This window comes from Budorcas taxicolor, chromosome 1 (assembly GCF_023091745.1).
Source record: "Budorcas taxicolor isolate Tak-1 chromosome 1, Takin1.1, whole genome shotgun sequence".
In the NCBI taxonomy this organism is placed as follows: Eukaryota; Metazoa; Chordata; class Mammalia; order Artiodactyla; family Bovidae; genus Budorcas; species Budorcas taxicolor.
Window position 1 is genome coordinate 23665017 of NC_068910.1, and position 20859 is coordinate 23685875.

General features: G+C 39.0%; 1 protein-coding gene across 1 annotated transcript in view; it reads right to left on the bottom strand.

Moving 5' to 3' along the window:
* ADAMTS9 (ADAM metallopeptidase with thrombospondin type 1 motif 9) overlaps positions 1-20859 on the bottom strand; it is a 162659-nt gene that overhangs the window by 118905 nt on the left and 22895 nt on the right. Inside the window, exons 4-11 of the mRNA XM_052658936.1 lie at positions 16284-16573; positions 13959-14042; positions 13742-13857; positions 12698-12738; positions 12478-12583; positions 7945-8091; positions 6417-6558; positions 2535-2642 (exon numbers count right to left, since the gene is read on the bottom strand). Coding sequence (XP_052514896.1) covers positions 2535-2642; positions 6417-6558; positions 7945-8091; positions 12478-12583; positions 12698-12738; positions 13742-13857; positions 13959-14042; positions 16284-16573 — 1034 coding nt within the window. The remainder of the gene's footprint in view (positions 1-2534; positions 2643-6416; positions 6559-7944; positions 8092-12477; positions 12584-12697; positions 12739-13741; positions 13858-13958; positions 14043-16283; positions 16574-20859) is intronic.

The window sequence follows — 20859 nt, forward strand, 5'->3', positions numbered from 1 at the left end:
ATTTAACCCAGCAGCAAAGGGAGTCAGAATTTGCTAGAGAAAAGGATAAGGTTTTACTGCCAATTTGATGAAAACAAAACAGAATGGAGAAACACAGAACATTTGTGCAAACATATTCACCATCTTATTTGTAAAATGCATAAATGCTCTTCTGGGAAATAAACACACAAACAGCCATGTCTTTAATATAAGCTACTAGACTTAGCCACTTTACTAAAAGAAACTAAATATGTACCCATCATGTTCTCTGCAAAGCTGCTTTTCTGAAAGTGTTCAGACTCTGCCCTTTGGAATGCCTTGAAGTCTCTTGCTTTTGCTGAACAAACGCTTACAAGGTAAATGTTTTTTTGAAAGATCTCCCCAAATCCCCCATTTATCAGGTATGAAATTATACTATAATCTTTTATCTTCTGCTACTGTTACAAAAACAGAAGATTAGAAAAAGACACAATAGACATCTTCTCAAGTACTACATGGAACTTGGTAGCCTGTACATGACTATTTTACTAAATACAATTCATGTCATCATATGACTGACAGTTCTTTGTTAAGGTTTTTCCATCAGTAATATGTATCAGATTTAGACATAATAGGTGGATATATCAGATTGACTAAGAACCATGACACAACACCAGTGATATCTTTGAGCTCAAACAGACTCAATTTAAATGAATAGTTGGCTGGTTCCAACTCAGATCAACTAACTAAGTTGTCAACCATGTCTACTGTCATCTCCCATCAACTGATAGCAGCTGTATGGGTGACCACATATAGAAGGACGCTGAAGCTACATCTTCATTGAGGAAGAACGAGTGAATTCTGATGGCTGACGTGGAAGCCTGGGAACCATATTTCCACTCAAACCTAAGACTCATTGGCCATCAACAACACACTGAGTTAAATGTTTTGCAAAAAGTGAAAGGTTCACTCTGACCAAGTAGATATATTTCTTTCTAAGTGAGTGAAAGTGGCAGTGCGAAAGTTGTTATGCTAATGTCCTTACAAAGTTTTGTTAGGCTGCTCTTGGAGAAAGCTGTATTCTCAAATGTTAAGGTCCTAGCTGTAGAGAAGTGAGACCAGAGCTGACAGAGTAACCAAGCTAGGTCAAGTACAAAATCATCTTCATTGCAACTTTATAAAACCACTCTAATAAAATTTAAAAAAATTGAAATTACTCTAAGAAATGAGTGGATAAGCTATTAGTTCTCCTACTTGACCACAGAGACTTCAAGAGCTTGGTGAGCTTGAGTTATAGCCACACCCTGCAGTTGCGGAGCCTGCAACCCCTTCAGACACAGAAAACAAAGAAGAGAAATGGGGAGGGAGGGAGGGAAGGGTGTGTGTGAGGACTCCACCCAGAGTGAGGCTGAATGGCCTTGGGCAAGTCAGACTCTTGAGAGTCCCTTGGACTGCAAGATCAAACCTGTCAGCCCTAAAGGAAACCAGTCCTGAATACTGGTGACGGACAGGGAAATCTAGCATGCTGCAGTCCGTGGGGGTCCCAAAGAGATGGACATGACTGAGCGACTGAGCTGAACGGAAGTCACTTCTCCTCTGTGTTCCCTATCTATAAAATCAGGGATGGGATAGGTAAGTTCCTCATCTCTGAGAACCACATGTTTCCAGGAAAACACTGGGACCTACTGATTCCTAAAATGGAAAAACAGAAAATCAGATGAGAACAAAATAATAAAAGTGAGTAAAGTGGACGATGAGAGAAGTGAGGAGAAAGGAAAAAACTTAAGTAAGGATGACATGAGACTCAGATATAGTACAGGGATTGCATCACAGCGAAGTGACAGAATACCATTTTCTTTATGAATTTAAAAATCAGGTTCATATCTAAAACTTTTGGTAAGTAAATCCTTAACATACTACCCTTTTTCTCCTTAAAAGATAGACACCAGGTGCAAAATGTTACATTAATAATACTTGTAGTTGTTGGGATGTTGTTATCACTAGGCTATACAAGAAGCAGATTTTGTTTGGTTACTAACAAATAAATGGGAACTATTATAACTAACTCAGAATTTGGATTTGCAAATAACCTGGGTGACATCACAGCTCCATTAAGCGATCAATACTGCCTGGGAAAAGCCTAGTATGCAAGCAGTGAACACGGGAAGTCCTTCTGTATTTTCTTGAATTTAAGATATTCCAACAACTTAACAGCCTTTTCCACTGCCACTCTAAGAGAGAGAGAGAGAGAGAGAGAGAGAAAAGATATGTACCTCACATTAAATGTTCCCATAAATTGAAAAGCACATTGGAATTTCAAAAACATTAAAATGAGAAAAATATGTCTAATAAATTGAGGAAATAATGATAGCTATGTCCCTTGTGTCAGTATTAGGCTGTAAGGTAAGTTTGCACAATTTTCAAGAGCAAAGTTGAACCTCCTACCTCAAAAAAGTATTATGCATGCTGAAACACACTGCGTTATCTTATGTTCTCAACAACGGTAACTGAGCCCACAGCCCAGATCTTGCCCACATCTGCCCCAATACAGAAGAACAGATCGGGGCGTTACTTGCCTTTCCAGGCTCATCACACTCGGTCCCATCAGCCCAGGGCGTGTGCTGAGTTCGGCAGCCTTTGTGCGCTCCATCCACGTTATTGCACCAGAGCCGTCTACACTGCATCTGCGCAATTCAGTTGAAGACAATTCAGTGACGATGTGATTCAGTGACATCAAGCAAGGCAAGGGTTGCTTTCAACAAACGTTTTGCCGCTGATGTAGAGTATAGGTTAGAGAGGGTTTTTTTTTTCTCTTGGTCTGATAAATGATAAAATATTCCAATGGATACAGAGAGCAGCCCACAAGACACACTTCTATGCCTGGTAGGGTTTGCAAGGATGTCAGAGGGTAACTACTGTGCAACAGGAACATACAAGATGCCATTTGGTCCTAGTAATGTCTCCCCAAATTACAGATGAGGAAAGTGAAGCTGGCAGAACAAAGGGCAGTCAGTATCACAATGGAAATTTATGATGTGAGTTTAGGTTTGCAATGAGCTATGATTGGCAAATAGATGGGGAAACAGTGGAAACAGTGTCAGACTTTATTTTTCTGGGCTTCAAAATCACTGCAGATGGTGACTGCAGCCATGAAATTGAAAGACGCTTACTTCTTGGAAGGAAAGTTATGACCAGCCTCAACAGCATATTAAAAAGCAGAGATATTACTTTGCCAACAAAGGTCCGTCTAGTCAAGGCTATGGTTTTTCCAGTGGTCATGTATGGATGTGAGAGTTGGACTATAAAGAAAGCTGAGCACCCAAGAACTGATGCTCTTGAACTGTGGTGTTGGAGAAGACTCTTGAGAGTCCCTTGCGCGGCAAGGAAATCCAACCAGTCCATCCTAAGGGAGATCAGTCCTAGGTGTTTATTGGAAGAACTGATGTTGAAGCTGAAACTCCAATACTTTAGTCACGTGATGCAAAGAGCTGACTCACTGGAAAAGACCCTGATGCTGGGAAAGACTGAAGGCAGGAGGAGAAGGGGATGGCAGAGGATGAGATGGCTGGATGGCATCACTGACTTGATGGACATGGGTTTGGGTGGATTCCAGGAGTTGGTGATAGACAGGGAGGCCTGGCATGCTGCAGTTCATGGGGTCACAGAGTTGGACAAGACTGAGCAACTGAACTGAACTGATGATTGGAGAGTAGCTTTTGATTTCTGTTGTGATTAGTTTTGGTTTGACTTGATGTTAAAACTGGTATTTTTTCCTACTAAGCCATACATATTACGTCAGAAGAAAGAAGGGACAAAGTATCAGTAATAATGCAGGCATGTAAAAAATATGAACAATAACATAATGGATACCCATATGTCCACCTCCCAAATTAAGAAAGAAGACACTTCATGGGCCCAGCCTTGCACGCTCATTCTCAATCCCAATCCCTTCTCTTTCTCCACATAGGTAACCATTGTTCTAGTGATGCTCACCGTCTCACCATTCCCATTGCTTTTACTGTGTGTGTGTACATGTGCTCAGTCATGTCCCACTTTGCGACACCATGGACTGAGTCTGCCAGGCTTCCCTGTCCGTGGGATTTTCCAGGAAAGAATACTGGAGTGGGCTGCCATTTTCTCCTCCAGGGGATCCCCTCACTGAGGGACCAAACCCATATCTCCTGCATTGGTAGGTAGATTTTTCACCACCGAGCCATCTGGGAAGCCCACTGCTTTTACTACAAATGTTTAAATATCTACCGATAATGCACAATACTTTGGCTTTAAACAAACAATGCTATTCGCTATTTCAGAACATACAGAGGCATCCTACAATTTGCTATTTGTTTCCTCTATGCACTGTGATTTTTAGAGTTGTCCAAGTTGATATATTAAGCCCTATTTCAGGCCATACAATTTTTTTTTCCTTGTAGTGTAGCTTGTTTTATTTATGCCACAAATATTTCAAAGAAATTACAAAATACTCAAATGGAGAGAACACAGAAACCACAATTTTTAGGTGTCTACTCTGTTTACACTGTGTAATCTCAAGGCAAACTACTCATATATACATTTAGCTTCAAGATACATATAAACGTAGCAAATCAGAATGTACTCTGCTCTGCCGCAGTGAAGTGAAGCACAACTCTTGAGGACAGTGAACAAGATACACGCAAAACATGGAAGAGCAAAACTCAACTCCAAAGCAAGGTAGGAAACCAAGGAGTTGGATTTCAAATACACTGCAGAGGCCCAGGGTCTCCTACACAACCTGGAGCTGACCAGGTGGGCTTTTCAGGTTGTGGGTTTCCACATGGAAGAATCCCAGTGCTTCACCTGGGGACAAGGGGAGAAAACCAAACTCTATCGAGAAAATGCCTTCAGACAGTTTTCAAGTACAGACTTCAAAGTATTTCACTCTCTTCTCTGGAAACGTAGACGATAGAGAGAGGACATGAAGAAGGTTTAACTGAACAGTAGGCATCATGGAGTTGCAAAGAGTCTGATACAACTGAGTGAATGAGCACACACACACAGGTATCATGTCCTACCCAAAGGGAGAAGACGGAGGGCAGGCAGGAGCGGGGCATCTGTGTAGGAGCTGGGAACATCAGGGGCGCCCGGCAGGAAGGGGCCTGGCTCAGAGATGAAGAGTCTGCAGCGAGAGCCTGCCCAGGTGTCATGTCACTAGCCCCAGGGACACAAATGTCCTTAGCCAAAAAAATAACTGTTCCCATGATGATAAGAATAAACCACAGTCACAGAAGAAAAATTCAGAAGGTACTATTTTTTTGTTTAATAGAAAAAAAAGGTTCAAATTACCCAGTCTTTTCTGAAGCTCTTCTCCCCCTTTTACATTGAGAAAATACTCAATAAAATAATTCTTTATCCTGGTATTTTAATTTAAAACTATAGCTGGAGCATGTTCCCATGTATAGTTACTTCTCAATTTTTGTATAATAATATTTCATTAAATGAAGATGGTGCAGTGGTCAAGAATCCACCTGTTAGTGCAGGAGATGCAAGAGGCTTGGGTTTAGTCCCTGGGTTAGGAAGATGCCCTGGAGGAGGAACTGTCAATCCACTCCAGTATTCTTGCCTGAGATATCCATGGACAGAGGAGCCTGGTGGGTTCACAGTCCACAGGGTCACAAAGAGTCGGATGCAACTGAGCAAGCATACACATTAAGTTTGCTTAACCTTTCTATTCTTGTGCTTGTAGGTCACTCCTAATGTTTGCTATCATGAATAACAGAGAAATGAACATAATCATGGATACATTTTACATAAAATATTTTGTTATTTCCATGGAATCACTGTTCACCAGCTATCTCTGAACTTCTCCCAGAAAAACACCCAAAGGAATAGAATGGGGCATCCCACAGAAGAACAGTTCTGCTAAGCCTCTTGTTAACCACTGGATCATATCATTGGTCCAAATGTTCATAACACATACATCAAAGAATCACACACTTGCCAGCTGAGCTACCACCAGAAATGATTTCAAGCCCCAGGCAGTCTTAGGACATGGTCTTGACAAGCTAAAACAGGGAAACAGTTTTGTCTCATGAGTTACTGAATCTAGGAGAGTCCCTATAATAAAAGTCTTCTGAACAGCTGGTGGGAAGAAAAAGGAGACACAGAGAAAAAAGGGCTGAGCTCTGTCATTACCAGCTCTGTTACTTTGACCCCCACTGAGTCTCACTTACCCACTTACAAAATAAAAACCATAATGGTATCTTCCTTTTGGGCTGAGAGTGAAATGACAAAGTTCAGGAAACATCCAGTGCTGAGAACTATTACTATTTATCCCCATCATCATCATTACTATTACTCTTAATAGTCAATGGACCACTTAATGAGTGGTATATGTTAGCATGAGAATCCAGTGGAAAACTATGAATAAAAAAAAGTTCACAATCCAGTTATGAGGGTAGATAGAGACCCCAGACACTTACCATATATGGGCACACCTGAGAACCTGGTCCAAAAATCAATTCACATTGTTTATTCACGTTGTAGAGGAGGCCTGGCAGTTGATGAGGCAAAGGATAGGGTCTGTATTCAGGTTCGTTAAGCAAACATTCACCGTAACCAGTGCTGTGGGAAGCAGAAAAATGCAGGTGGTAAGGGCAGTGATAAGATGTGACTGTCAGAGTCTCCAGAAGACAGTGCAGGTCATTCTGTCATGTTAGTGGTAGCAAAGATCGTTCTTTTGTTGTTTTGGTTTTGCTCTATTCTTTTCATCCAAACTTGAGTCCAGAAGCTGAAGTCCTACTTTTTGGTGTATACTTGTTTTGGAACCACTGGCTACACATACAACACGCATGCATGCACGAATGCTCGCTCACTTCAGTTGTGTCCGACTCTTTGTGACCCCATGGACTGTAGTTCCCCAGGCTCGTCAGTCCTTGAGACTCTCCAGGCAAGAAGACTGGAGTAAGTTGCCATTTCCTTCTCCATGTATACAACCAGGGGGAAATGTATACCTGCTTCAGCCTTTATCACATCTCAGGGCAATTACTCTAAAATGTTTATTTTTTGTCATCTTTTCCAATGGAGTATAAGCTTCTTAGGGGTAAAAGCTTGTTTTGGGTGAAAAAATTTGTTTTTCACTCAAATATAGGATCCTGTCCATAGCAATCCGTGTTTAGTAAATATTTGCTGATTGAATGGGTAAGTGAATAAATGACTACAGTAAGAAACACTTTAGATTATCGTTTGAAAAAAAAAAACAAAAACCCAGCAACCTGCCAGTTCTTCCATGTTTCTGCAAACACATCTTCTGGAAAATTCACACCCAGTGAGTTCTGATTAACAAGCCCCCTCTTCCCTGTGGCTGGGGAAATATACACCCAGTGACCTTGGGATAATCACTTAACCTTCTGTACATCTGGGAGAGAAGAGCAATAAATCTGTGACACAAGGATATTGTATAAAGTAATTGTATCCTTGAGCATCCTGGTGGGAAACTTAAAATAAAAGCAAAAAAGGAGAAAGAGGGAAGGAGATAAAGAGAGACAGAGACAGGATGTTTTTAATTCAACAACATGGAGGTCTGTGCAATTTTCATCCACCCTGTAATGTTCTTTGGGGATGTCTCACTTCCCTATCTCTTTCCAACCCCAAATTACTAACTTAGAAGCACATAAATATTTGCCTTCCTTCATCATGTTATCACATTCATGGTCTCTTCCCCAAGACCTGAACAGATTTTATAGCTTTACCAAGAATGAAGCAACATTTACATATTCTTTTTAAGATCTCAACATTTTCTTCAGCTCAGTCTGCAGTCTTCTAAGTGCTGGCGAGGACATGAACTACACAGATGTCAGAGAGTATTTTTCTTTTCCCTCCTCCCAGGAATGTCAACAAAAATAACAACTCAAAAGGAATGCTTGACTCTACGTTTTCTTTCCCACAATGAGTTCACTGCATGTAGGTCAGATACTAGCATGAAGGCTGTACTCAAAGTTCGAGTCTTACTCTAAAAATTCAGTGATATATTTTCGACTACACTTTGACCACATCCAGGGGTTGGTGTTGAAGTTCAACGTTGGGGCCATGACGTGCTGGGGGCTCTTGATTCCTTCTTCTTTGCACTTATTGTTGTCATCATGAGGCATGTTGAACCTAAGGCCAAGAAGACAATGATAAAAAAAAAACAGTTAATAAACAATAAGGGACTGAGCTGTTATAATTGCTCTGAGAACGCAGCTAAGAGAAAAAATTTAACAGACTACTGCATTATGGATAAGAACCTGAATCCTGGTGAGCAGAACAAAACTTAACTAGAGGAGTAAAGGTAGAAAATAGAATAAAACAGATTTTTGACTCAACTGAATGTAAAGTGCCTTTAATGTAAAAAAACAGAAAAAGATGTGAACTGGGCCATCATTTGGCTTAGCTGTATTCTGTGGGATTGCAGAGGCTCTGCATGTGCTGTAGCTGGTGCTAGAATACAGTAGTTGGAATTCCTAACAAGCTGTTAAAGGCCAATTTATAGAGTCAAGAATTTGGCAGGTTATGATAACACTATTCACATAAAGAGTCAGTCAAGTGTCAAAACCTGAAGCCAAAAGCTTTCTAATGAGAGGCTCACGGTGGGTCTTGGCATCTCCTCCTTTTTGGGTCAGGTTGACGGACGCTAAAACCATGTAAGTATACCATTATAGAGCTATACAAAGTTCGTGCACAATAAAACCCATTAAGGAAAGCTGCAAGCATGGAAACCAGAGGCGTGCCAATGCAGTTGGCTTAACTCAGAGATGGCAAATAGTTTCAAGCTTCACGCCAATGACAATTGATTGGTACTGGCTTCCTGAAAATCTGGACACAAAAGAATTCTTAAACTAATCCAGGTTCCACCCCAAAAAACGGCTATGATGGAGTGCCAACGTCCTCTTGGGTCTGGGAGGGAACTCAGCAGCAGCATTAACACATATTTGCCATTCTTGGCTTACAGAAAGGAAGTGGGGGAAAAAAATGACAGGAAGCATTTCTCAATCCAGAAACATCAGTTCTATGAGCCACATGCCTTTCTCAGTCAGATAATTATCTACTGGGCAACAACCTCACAAGGGCTCTCCTTTCTGGATGACTATTCCTAATCACAAAACTGATGCATCTGACTAACTTGGCATTTAGGGAGAAATTCCCCTGACTTTACTTCATATCTTTAGATATGAAAACAAGAAAGTCAGACAGAAGTAAACTGACTTGCTTTATATAAAAATAAAAGCTGGAATAAAAGTCTGTGAGGTCCATCCCAGTAATTTCTCTGTTTTATTCCCTTTTTCTTTTAAAACCTTAGGCCCCTCAATAATTGCCAGATGGGAAAACTCCAACTCTCTTGGTTGGACTTAATAGTAATGGATGTGTAAGAGTCTATTTTCTTAAAGAAATGACTGCCCAGAATTCTAAAGCCCAGATGCAGGTTCAGTGTAACACCTCCATCACCAAACCTAATACAAGAAAAGCTTTCAAATCTTGCTTCTTTCTCTCTGGTGCAAAGGAGCTGGTGTTTATTCCCCATGCCAACATGACTCGATAAAATCCAGTTTATTTCATCATGTAAACAGAAAACTTTTTTTTTTCATTCAAATGTCAGGCACGTTTGTTCATAGCAGGGGTTGTATAACAATAATCCTTCATCAAGCACTTACTAAAAAATAATTAACAAGACTTTTTTAGCATTCACAATGTTCTAGCCAGTGTGTTAAACGCATTTGATGTTTTATTTAACTTAATTACTTATTTGACCCAATGAATAGTATGCTATTACTATTCACATTTTACAGAAGAGGAAATTGGGAAGTAGGAGGTTTAACTATTTGATCAAGGTCACATGGTTATTAAGTGAGCTAGAACTGGAGTTTACTTCAGTCTAATACCTCCTGTTTTGGAATATATACAAACTGCATTCTCTCTTGTAAGGCAAGATATGGACAATTTTTCAGGAACACTGTGTAACGATTTCTGTGTTCAGTAGAGACTCAATTACTTCCCCAATTCTTCCTGACTCTTAGAGTCTCAGTGTCTATGAAGCTGGTACAAGAAGGCAGGAGCTATTTTTGAAGCATCCAATGATGCTCAACAAATAGAAGGTTGGTTGCTTTTTCCTCCGAGCTGCTCTCGGATTTTATCAGAAAGTCATGACCATAACAACTTAACATTTAATTTTGAAAAAGTTAATTAGAAAAATTTGTCAGAGAATATGGTAGGAAATTAAAAAAAAAAAAAGATTTTCACTTTTCTTAACATAAAAACAAAGTTACCTCTAGGAAACAAAGTGCCGAAACAAAAATAATTCACTAACAGGCTAGGAATACAACTTTCTGTTTAAGCCACAACTCACATCATTCGCCGATTACTTGATTTCTTACTTCCTGACACTTTTGAGATAGGGTGTATATGTTGTTTCCATCTTATAGGAAGGGAAATAGCATATATTTTCCTCAAGTCAAAGGGAATGTTGTAACAACTCAGTCCAGATCTTGGCTATCTGGCTACCTGCTGACTTCTACCCTAGAACTGGTGCTCCAACATCATATGCTCCTATGCCTTCATTAGCTACCACAATTTGGTTGGCTACTACAATTTGGTTAACTTAATATCTCTAAGCCAAACACACAGACTTAATAATATCTACTTTGTGGGGATTATAAAGATTAAGGGAGATAATATAAATGAAAGCTCCTGGAAACACATCAACAGCATAGTTTTTACAGGGGAGTTGTCTGTTAACTGTGAATTAAGACTTCTATATGGCATAAATATTTTGTTGTTGCTATTTAAAATTCTTACATTCCTTAAAATGTCAATTTTATAACCTGGCTATCTAAAAGAGGTTTATAAACTCTTTGGGGGAAAGGAATTAATAGGAAATTAATTATATTTCTCTAACAGTATATTTTTGTTAGCCCTATTTTTGGGGGAAGTGTTAATCTGTTAATCAAATACACCCTTGCCCTTGGAATACATTCTTGTCTCTGTAACTCTCCTTATTCCGTGTTCTGGGGCAGGAATAGTTGCCCCATTGAAACATCACCCTATTCCTCACTATGAAATCTACATCTCCTATTTAAAGGTTTAAAGTAATTTACTAGGTTTCATGTAAAACAAATAAATGAAAATCCTCCAAAGATTCTGTTAAAATAAGTATGGGGGAACTGAGCTAAAATCAACACCTGAGTTAAAATCAATACAGGACTTGTCAGAACCTTTACTTCATGGTATTTGGCCTTGGCACTCCAAACATGGCTAGGAATTTTTTTTTTTAATCACTGGATTACAACACTCTTATTTCGTCCCATAGACTATTCTCTTGGAATCAGTGTAAGAGTACCAAACTTTGGGAAATGCTGGTAGAATCAGTAATTTTCAAATCTAGTTCCAAGAAATCCTTGAGTTTCATGAAGGTATTTGAGAAATCAAGGGACAGAGAGACAATGGACTAAGAAGGACTCTGACCCATCATCAAGGCTTCACTGAAAGTCATGCCTTTTTTATTCTGTAAATATTGAGCACCTTCTGATATTTCCATTGGAGAATAAAAGGAATGTGCTCTTAAAATATGCTTGAAATATATTCATTATATGTGGAGTTGGGATAAGAGATTGTGGAACTGGGATTAGAGATTCCTCTATATATGCATATTGCATTACACCTACCGTAGTACACTGCATATACAGTGCCTTCAAAAAACGTTTGGCAAACGAAAGAGTTTGCTTAATAGATGATGCTATCTCTAAAGTAAACATCTGACATGCAGATCGATACAGAGCTATTTTTGAAAATTATTCCAAAAAGGTATAAGTAATTTAATCACTGTAGAGAGAAAAGATGACAGATAAAAAACTGGAATAATTTTAAGTAAATTTATACTGTTTTGCCCCACATTCTAATAAGGCTTTGTCGCTAAAGAACAAAAACAAAAAACCAATTTCATAATGACCAGACACTTAGTGATCATAAATAGGAAATGGTTTCTTTCTTCTCTGTATCTTTGTTCATTCTTTCCCCTGAAAGAGGGTCACCTCTGTTCTCAGTGGCTAGTATCTGAAGGACAAACTTGTATAACCAGAATCAGGAATGATCTGGGTTTGGGAAAATTGTGCAGGCCACAACAATGTTGGAGGACCCTACTAAACAAAGATAAGTTTTCGGGGCTGATATACTCTCTGCTTCAGTGGAAGGGGTAGAAAGACCTCCTTTCCTACTTCAAGGTAGAAGCACTTTGAAGTAGGAAAGGAGCATATTAGACCTTGCCTGGTAAACCTGTTCAGTTAAGCCAAAGAGACATGAGCTAAGGCTGAACAGGGTGCACTGCATTTACTCAGCTTTCTGAAGTCAAAGTCATTTCTCCCAACAAGGTTCAAAGCTTTTCAACCCTGCAAACTCAACTATGCCTCGAGAAGTGTCTTACACCTTTTAAAGTCCAGTGAATGCTCACTGATGTGAAGGAACAAAAGTTTTAGGTCACTGCAGATTAAATGAAAATATGGAAAGGAAACATACACATGGCCCAGTTCATGGGCTATTGTGAAAGCTGTACTCAGTCCACTATCTTCACTGATAGAGCAGCTTCTGTATGGATCACAGATGGTTCCCAGTTCAGCCAGACCTATTAGAAAGGAAAACAAACAAAGAAGGATTTACTTTAGAAAGCATTTGTGGCTTGGAAGAAAAGCATGACATAAAGTGTTGAAGCCAGAGAGGACACGCACAGCAGACTCACCTAATGTATCGCATTTGTCATGGGCTCTGCAGATATCCTGTCTGAAAGCAAAGCACACTTGCTTTAGGGTCTTGACACCCAACAGTAAACACCAATACAAGCAAACACTCCAGCCTTTCAGGTATTCACACCACCACTACGTTAGGGATGGGGAGGGATGACAAAAAGCTAGTTAACAGAGCCAGGGGTTTGCATCAAAAAATTTATGAATCACTGGCTTATAGATTAAAAGCTACATTGAGTAGTCTCCTGTCAACCACGGTAGCCAAGGGCAAATGAAAATCTCTCCACCCAGGATTTTCCTCATACCTTGAAACAAGTGATTCTACTTTCTGAAAAAACATTCTGAGAAGGTTAGAAATGCCTTTCACTTAAGTTTAGTTAATGTTTGTGACCATATCAAAGATGGTTGATGGAAGACACAACTAGGCCAGCATTAATTCTGTACTGTCTGAGCCACCAGGGAAGCCCAAGGCCAGCATACTTCTTTGTTGTCCTGCATAGCATTTTAAATATTTTGAACTAGAAGCCACCATTTAAAAACTAGGAGCATTCACATTTTCAAAAAAAAAAAAAAATCCTCATTTCTGGCTTCTTACAGAATCACAAAAGCTGGCAAGACTGTATGTATATCCTGCACAGTAATGACTAGCTCAATCTGAATGGCAGCTGCCCCCTCTATAAGGGCATTTACTTTCAGGACTGTCTAACACACTTATTGCCTACTTGGTAACTATTGGTTAGTGGTTCTCAACCAGGTGTGACTGTCCTCTCCTCCACGCACCCTCAGAGAGCATCTAGCAATGTCTGGACAACAGTTTGGCTGTCACAGTCAAGAGGAGGGAGAGCTGCCAGTATACAATAGGTAGAGACAAAGGATGCTGCCAACCATCCCGCAGGACACAGGGCAGTATCTGATCCAAAACGCCAGTAGTGCTAAAGCTGAAAAACTCTGGACTAGGGGCTGGCTAGCAGCAATACACAACCTTATCCCATCAACGTGACCAGAAACTAAAAGACTGGAAGGATAAGATGTCCATATACCTCGTTACAAGAACCGCTGTATCATGCTGGATTCCACCTGGATGGTTCTTTGAATGCTGCCACTGGCAAAAGTTTTTTAATGTTGTCTGGGCATTAAAAGATATGGAAGGTCCTTCCTAAATACAGATAAGAATTATGGTTGACCCACTGTACCAACATCAATTAGATATGCCATTTAGGATACAGAGAGAAGAAAAAAGAAATGAAACTTTATTACCTGTTCATTATGAATCACAACTAAGTTCACAATAACAATATTAATTAAATTTCCAATACTTGGGTCTTTATAGATAGAGGCTACCTGTAACCGAGATAAATTTTTCAGTTAATTGTGAATTCTTTGTAAGCAATAAGCAAATCACTTCTTACGCTGGTCTCCATGGCTTTTTATGGTTCATAAACATATGCATTTTGGAGTTGTAAATTTTCATTCAGTCAACAAATATTTCATAAAACTCTCTTTGTAAAATGCATAGATGGCAATTTCAGAGAGTAAATAAATGAGAGCAAGTTTAAATTTCAAGGTGTTTTCCAAGGAAACCACATTGTCACGTAACTTAGCAGTTCTCAGTCCCAAAACACTGGATATTAACTTTTGATCGAACATTTTCATCCCAGTGGAAGCTGGACTGCCATTTATGCAATCTCACATGGGCAACAAGCTTGCTAATACTGTTGATGTACCGACCATTTATATTCTCCATAATCTGGTAACTTTTTTTTTCTCCATTATTACCGTTAATTACTAGAGCTACACCCATTGAATGCTTGCTGTGGACTAGATCCTTGCTAAAAACTGCATATGCCTTTGTATTTAGTCCCCATAGTAACACTCAAACTAGGTATGACCATAATCTTTGCTTAGCAGATGAGAAAAATGAGGCTCAGAGAAGTTAAGCAACTTGTCCAAGACTAAACAGAGAGTGGTAAATAGCAGAGCTGGAATTTTCAAGCAAGATTAATTTGACCTTAAGTCCATGCTTGTCATTAAAATCCTTGACAGATCTGAATTTATGGGGTAGAAATGGAGTTGAGTCTGTAAAAGGCATGACTAGGTTTTTCTTTCCCTCCACCAGAATAGGAGAGGGTTGGGGCACAAGGGACTGAACTTGAAGAAGGGGGTGAGGGAGAGTGGGGGGAAAAGGCAGGTGGGTGGGGGGATGAGGAACATAGCAGAGTGATTCACAACACAGGTGAATTCACAGGGAAAGCACAAGGAGAACCACAGGCCATAGAGAGGAAAGAAGAAACTCTAAATGGATGTTTCCAAAGGGCAGCTTTTCATATGCATTTGGGGAATGTAATACAAGTAGATTTCCGTTCAAATAAACTAGGGTCAGTCTATTAAAAGGAATGCTAGCCTGAGGCTTAAAATGAATGAAGGCAGGGCATATGGACTATTATGGGACAATCTCCAATATTTCAAGACAATAGGAATATGTAAAACCATATTACATATGTTCCATCTCTGAAAAAATACACCCATACATGTTTGCTTAAGAAGTGTCTAGAGCTGCACTGTCCAACATGGTGGCCACTTGCCAAGTGGTCACTGAACAACTGAAATGTGGCTTGTCTGAACTGAGATGTGTTCTGAGTGTGACGCCCATACTGGGCTTTAAAGTCTTACTATGGAGGAAAACTCACCCCATAAATATTTTTGAAATAACATTTAGATATAAAAAAATACATGATTAAAATTGACTTTTCTTGTTTCTTTTGTGTGTGTGGCTAACAAAATTTTAAATTACATTCACCTATGTTTTTAAACATGGCTTGCATCATATTTCTATTGGACAGTGCTGGTTAGAAACATGGGCAAATAAACTTGCCACATAGGTGGCCTCTGGGAGACTGGGTAGGAGAAAGCACTTAGGCTTTTCCCCTAGTCTTTGGATCTGCTTGGTCTGTTTTTCTATCATGCAAATTTATTACTTTTTCAATTCAAAATGGGAACAGAAAAATTCAAAATTTAAATGAGAGATTCCTAAGCCTCACCCCAAAACTACTTAATTAAAAATCTTGGGGGCAGGGGATAGAGCCATTTTACTAAGCTCCACCAGTGACTCTGATTCACAACCAGGGACCAAATAAATGTCTTACTGGTGACCCATACCTGGCTGTGCCGGTTCACATGTCAAAGGGCAATGATTTGGAGAAGCAGACAGGCTGAAGGTCACACGCAATCTCTAAGCTACGTTTCTGGCTTTACATGATCATGGACAAGCAACTCAACTCCTATGAGGTTCAGTTTTCTTATCAACAAAATAGGAATGACAATCTACCTAGTGGAGTTGTCAGGAGGATTAGAAATGATGCCTTTTAAGTAAGATGTACATTGTCTAATGCAGAATAAACACTATTTATACTCATTATTGTCATTGTCAAGAGCAGTCAATGAATAATCTTATGTTCTCTTCAGTCACTTGCCTGAATCGTGGAAATGCCAGCCCTGAATGATCCTCCAAAGCACTGGGTGGAAACCCATTCCCAAAGGCACATTTAGAAACATCATAAATCACCTACTTTTGAAGATACTTACAATTGACATTAAAGTTAAAATATAATGTTGAAGGTTCGCTCCATGGTATAAAACCATTCTGTTGTCTGCTACCACCATCACTTCTACAAACCGTGGATAGGATAAAAAACGTTTTGTTCTTCTGTGGGTCCCCTTTTCCCTTGTGCTGTCTGTTTTGCTACCATTGGCAGGAAGCGTGCTTGTGGTGAAGCTGCTATTTAACACGGCCATGTCATCAGCCAGGCTACTCCTCCCTCTCCATCTTCTTGTCTTCGTTTTCCTCTTGTCCTTACTGTGACTATTTCTGTGTTCTGCAACAAATCAGATGGCATGCATTACATTTCGAGCCACATCTATTTCATACTAAGAATTTAATTTGACAGGTCTTAAAATGATGCCTCTGTAGTCAAATTACATACAAAAATCAAGTTGTACCCGCTATGGACTCTCCAGGTAAAACTCAATCTGTGCTCTCATTTAAATGACTAAAGACTTGAAATCAGCCTTCCTGGAAGCTTCCATGGTGTGTGTGTGTGTGTGTGTGTGTTAGTTGCTCAGTCATGTCCAACTCTTTGCAACCCCACGGACTGTAGCCCACCAGGCTCCTTTGTCCATGGGATTCTCCAGGCAAGAATACTGGAGTGGGTTGCCATTTCCTTCTCTAAGGAAGCTTCCATAAATGCTCACGTAAATGATTAGAAAATCAGGCCTGAGTTTAGGGGAAACAATTGCTTATTCTCTTCATTTGGTAACAAAAGTCTGACTGGGGTTTAAGTGGTTTGTATTCATTGTTCTTTGCTATTCATAGAGTAAGGGCCGACAAGGCAGCTATAGAGCTCTAGGGAATGGAGATGGAGATGCTTCATGTACATCACATTTCATAGTCAATGAGATACAGTGTGAAGGGGCCTGAGTAGAACGCAAGGTAATAGACAGTACAAAGAACTACTGAAAATGCATGACAGGGTATTATTCTATTACCATATTCAATCACTGTAATACATGAAATGTAAGAACAGAATCACTGCTGTTCAATGCCTACAAATTTTTAATTATTTCAGGGCTCAGTTACGGAAGTAGATTATACTCAGAGAGTATGAATAGGTATTTGGGACTGTGATATATAATACCAGATGGGCTCTCCTCATTTCTGATTCTAGCCTAAGTACCTCTTGGATTCTACACAATCTTGCAGCTGAAAGTGTGGTCCATGGACCAACAACATCTGCAACCCCTGGAAGCTTGTTAGAAATATAAACTCTCAGGCCCCGCTCTAGACCTGATAAATCAAAATCCACATTTTAACAAGATCTCTAAGTGATTTATATTCATGTTACAGTTTTGACAAGTACTAGTTTTGAACCTGGTTTGAGGCTTGTGTTGCTGGTGAAAATATTCAGTCATCAACCACACAATAAACAAAATAAGCATAAAAGTGCCTGCCAAAATATCCTTTCAGTAAAAACAGAACTTAATCAGTTATCTTGCCAATCAAATCATAAATGTGTTTCAAAGCTTTAATGCCACTAATCTGTAGTCCAAATAGGCAACAGAATTGCACAACTAAGAAATATGCTTTCCTAAAACACAATTAATGGAATTTATTACACCAATAACAACAAGTTAAAGTTTTAGTCCTTTCATATTTGAGGGGCTCAAATATTTAACCATTATAAGCTATTTCTAAAACAATCAATTAGGCCAGCATGTGTATTTTGCCTAAGTAGACTGCTTTAGTGGTTGTTAAAACAGCGATATCAGTCCAAACTGTCAAACAAGTTATGTGTGGTGCAGCTTTAGATAATGTGACCAACCCTAAGCCTGGTACACAGTAGGATTCGACATTAGACTACTTTTCTTCCAGTCTCTCTTTCAAGTGCATTCATATATGTATGTGTGTGCACTCAGCTGCTTAGACGTGTCCAGTTCTTTGTGAACTAAGGGACTGTAGCCTGCCAGACTCCTCTGTCCATGGAATTCTCCAGGCAAGAATACTGGAGTGAGTTGCCATTTCCTCCAGGGGATTTTCCCCAACCCAGGGATTGAACCTGCATCTCATCTGTCTCCTACATCAGCAGGTAGACTCTTTTACCACTGAGCCACCTGGGATATTCATATTTGTATATCCATGCCATATAGGTACTTAGGCTGTCATTCCAATTTTAATTCACCAGTGATTATAAATAAATATGAATCAAGCACCTACTACATGCCAGATATTGAACATGTTATCTTATAATTCTCAGACAGAGAAAATTACATCCACTGTACAGATGAGGAAAGTAAGTCTCAGAGAGATTAAGCAACTTGTCCAATGTCACATAGAGGGTGTGGTGGTATCAGGAATCAGGCATGGATTTGATCAACACCCTAAACAGTGCTCTTTCTATCACATAAGACTACTTAAGAGCTAGGAACTGAAATGGGCTCATGATTTGGCTGACAGTTTCTAAACTGAGCCCATAGTGGAAAATAGTATCTGGTACATATTTTCACAAACACTAGCTTTCTATAACAGGTGTACGGAAGCCACATTGAAAACTGGATGTTAGTTTGTACTGTATTTCAGATTCCTCTTCTTTGTCAAGTATCTTAAAGTGGAAGGTTACGTTTTTGATTTGAGATCTTTCTTTCTTAACGTGTGTGTGTTGGGTCATTCAGTCATGTCTGACTCCTTTCGGCCCCATGGACTGTAGCCTACCAGGCTCCTCTGTCCATGGGATTCTCCAGGCAAGAATACAGGAGTGAGTTGCCATGCCCTTCTCCAGGGAATCTTCCCGACCCAGGGATCGAACCCAGGTCTCCTGTATTGCACGTGGATTCTTTACAGTTTGAGACATTTAAAACACATAGCTATAAATGTTCTTCCAAGTCATGCTTTAGCTGCATCCCATACATTTTGATATGTTGTGCTTTCATTTTCATTTATCTCAAAGTACTTCCCAACTTCTTTGATTATTCAGGAGTGTGCTATTTACTTTCCAAATATATTTGAGTTTCCCATTTTTTCTGTTATTGATTTCCAGTTTAATTTTACTGTAGTCAGAGAAGATACTCTGTATTACTTCTATGATTTTAAATTTATTGATATGTTTTATAGCTTTGCATATGCTTTAGTCTGGAGAATGTTCTATGTGTACTTTAGAATAATGTGTGCTCTGAAGTAGAGTGTTCTACAAATATCTGTTAGGTATATAGTTGGTTTACAATGTTGTTCAAGTTTTCTATTTATTAGTTAATCTTCTCCTTAGCTAGTCTATCTACTACTGAAAGTAGTATTGAAGTTTCCAACTATTGCTGTTGAATTTTTTCTCTCTTCATTTATATCAGTTTTTGCCTCACACATTTCAGTGCTCTGATATGAGATGCATATTTGTTTATAACTGCTAAATATTTATAATGAATGGACCCTTTTACCACTATAAAACATTTTGATAAACCTTATTGTATCAGTAAAGTGAAGTAAGCTTGTCACAAAAGCCAATAAATTACATGATTCCAGTCATATGAAATTTCCAGAACAGGCAACTCTATAAAGACAAAAGTAGATTAGCTGCTAAGTGCTGGAGGCAGGGTGGGGACCTTGGCAGGGGAGTTGATAGCTAATGGGTACAGGGTTTCTTTTTTGAGTAATAAAAATGTCCTATTATTGACTGTGATGGTGGTTGGCACATAACAGTGAACACACTGAAAATCACGGGACACTTTAAACGGATGAATAGTATGGTAGGTGAATTATATCTCAATAAAGCTGTGAAGAAAAGAAAATATGTTACTTAGTTTGTGAAGAGCAAATAATCTTTACTTACTGTCTTCCATAAATATTTTGACTTAAAAGATTTATTTAGAGAGAAGTATAACTACAGCAAGAAAAATACTAAGGAAATACCATACAGAATTCACTCTTTCGACCACATAGAAGAATCATTTCTAGAGAATCATCAGGGGGTACTTGGGCATGGGAAAACCTGTGAATAAATCAGGCACTAATTGCAAAAAAAAAGTACACTTAAGTAGCAAAGTTGAAAAAATTAAGGCATTAATCACTAAAAGAGATTTCTAACAAAGAACAGAAATAATGGAGAATAACTCATGCAAATCCTAATACACCTGGAAGACATTTCATTTGCAACTAATCTTTGTATCAAAGAAACAATTTAGTATGCTATATATGGTATAAAAATAAAGGAATAAAATTATGTCTTCAGAATCAAAAAGAACATCTTCTATTACATACTTCCCCAGTCTTTTACCCATGTGACCTTTTATCTTAATGAGTTAGAATATTTATTGACCTAATTAGCCCAACTAATTTCTACCACATTAACCATTTTAGCAGGCAGTTTTGAATTTGGCTTTACAAAGACTAAGAGCTTTAAAGATTCAAACATTCACTATGACTACAAATCCAAGAACATTTTTACTGAGAATGGAAAAACCAGACATTTTAACTGGTATATCTGCTCAACTCTCTTGCCTCTGAATAGAAACTGTTAATATCAGAGAACGATTTTCACCAAGGGACACACATTGCCAGGATAAAAAGTAAGTCATTCACATTTCTCTTTAGTGACCTGATAGCATAATGAAATGAAGC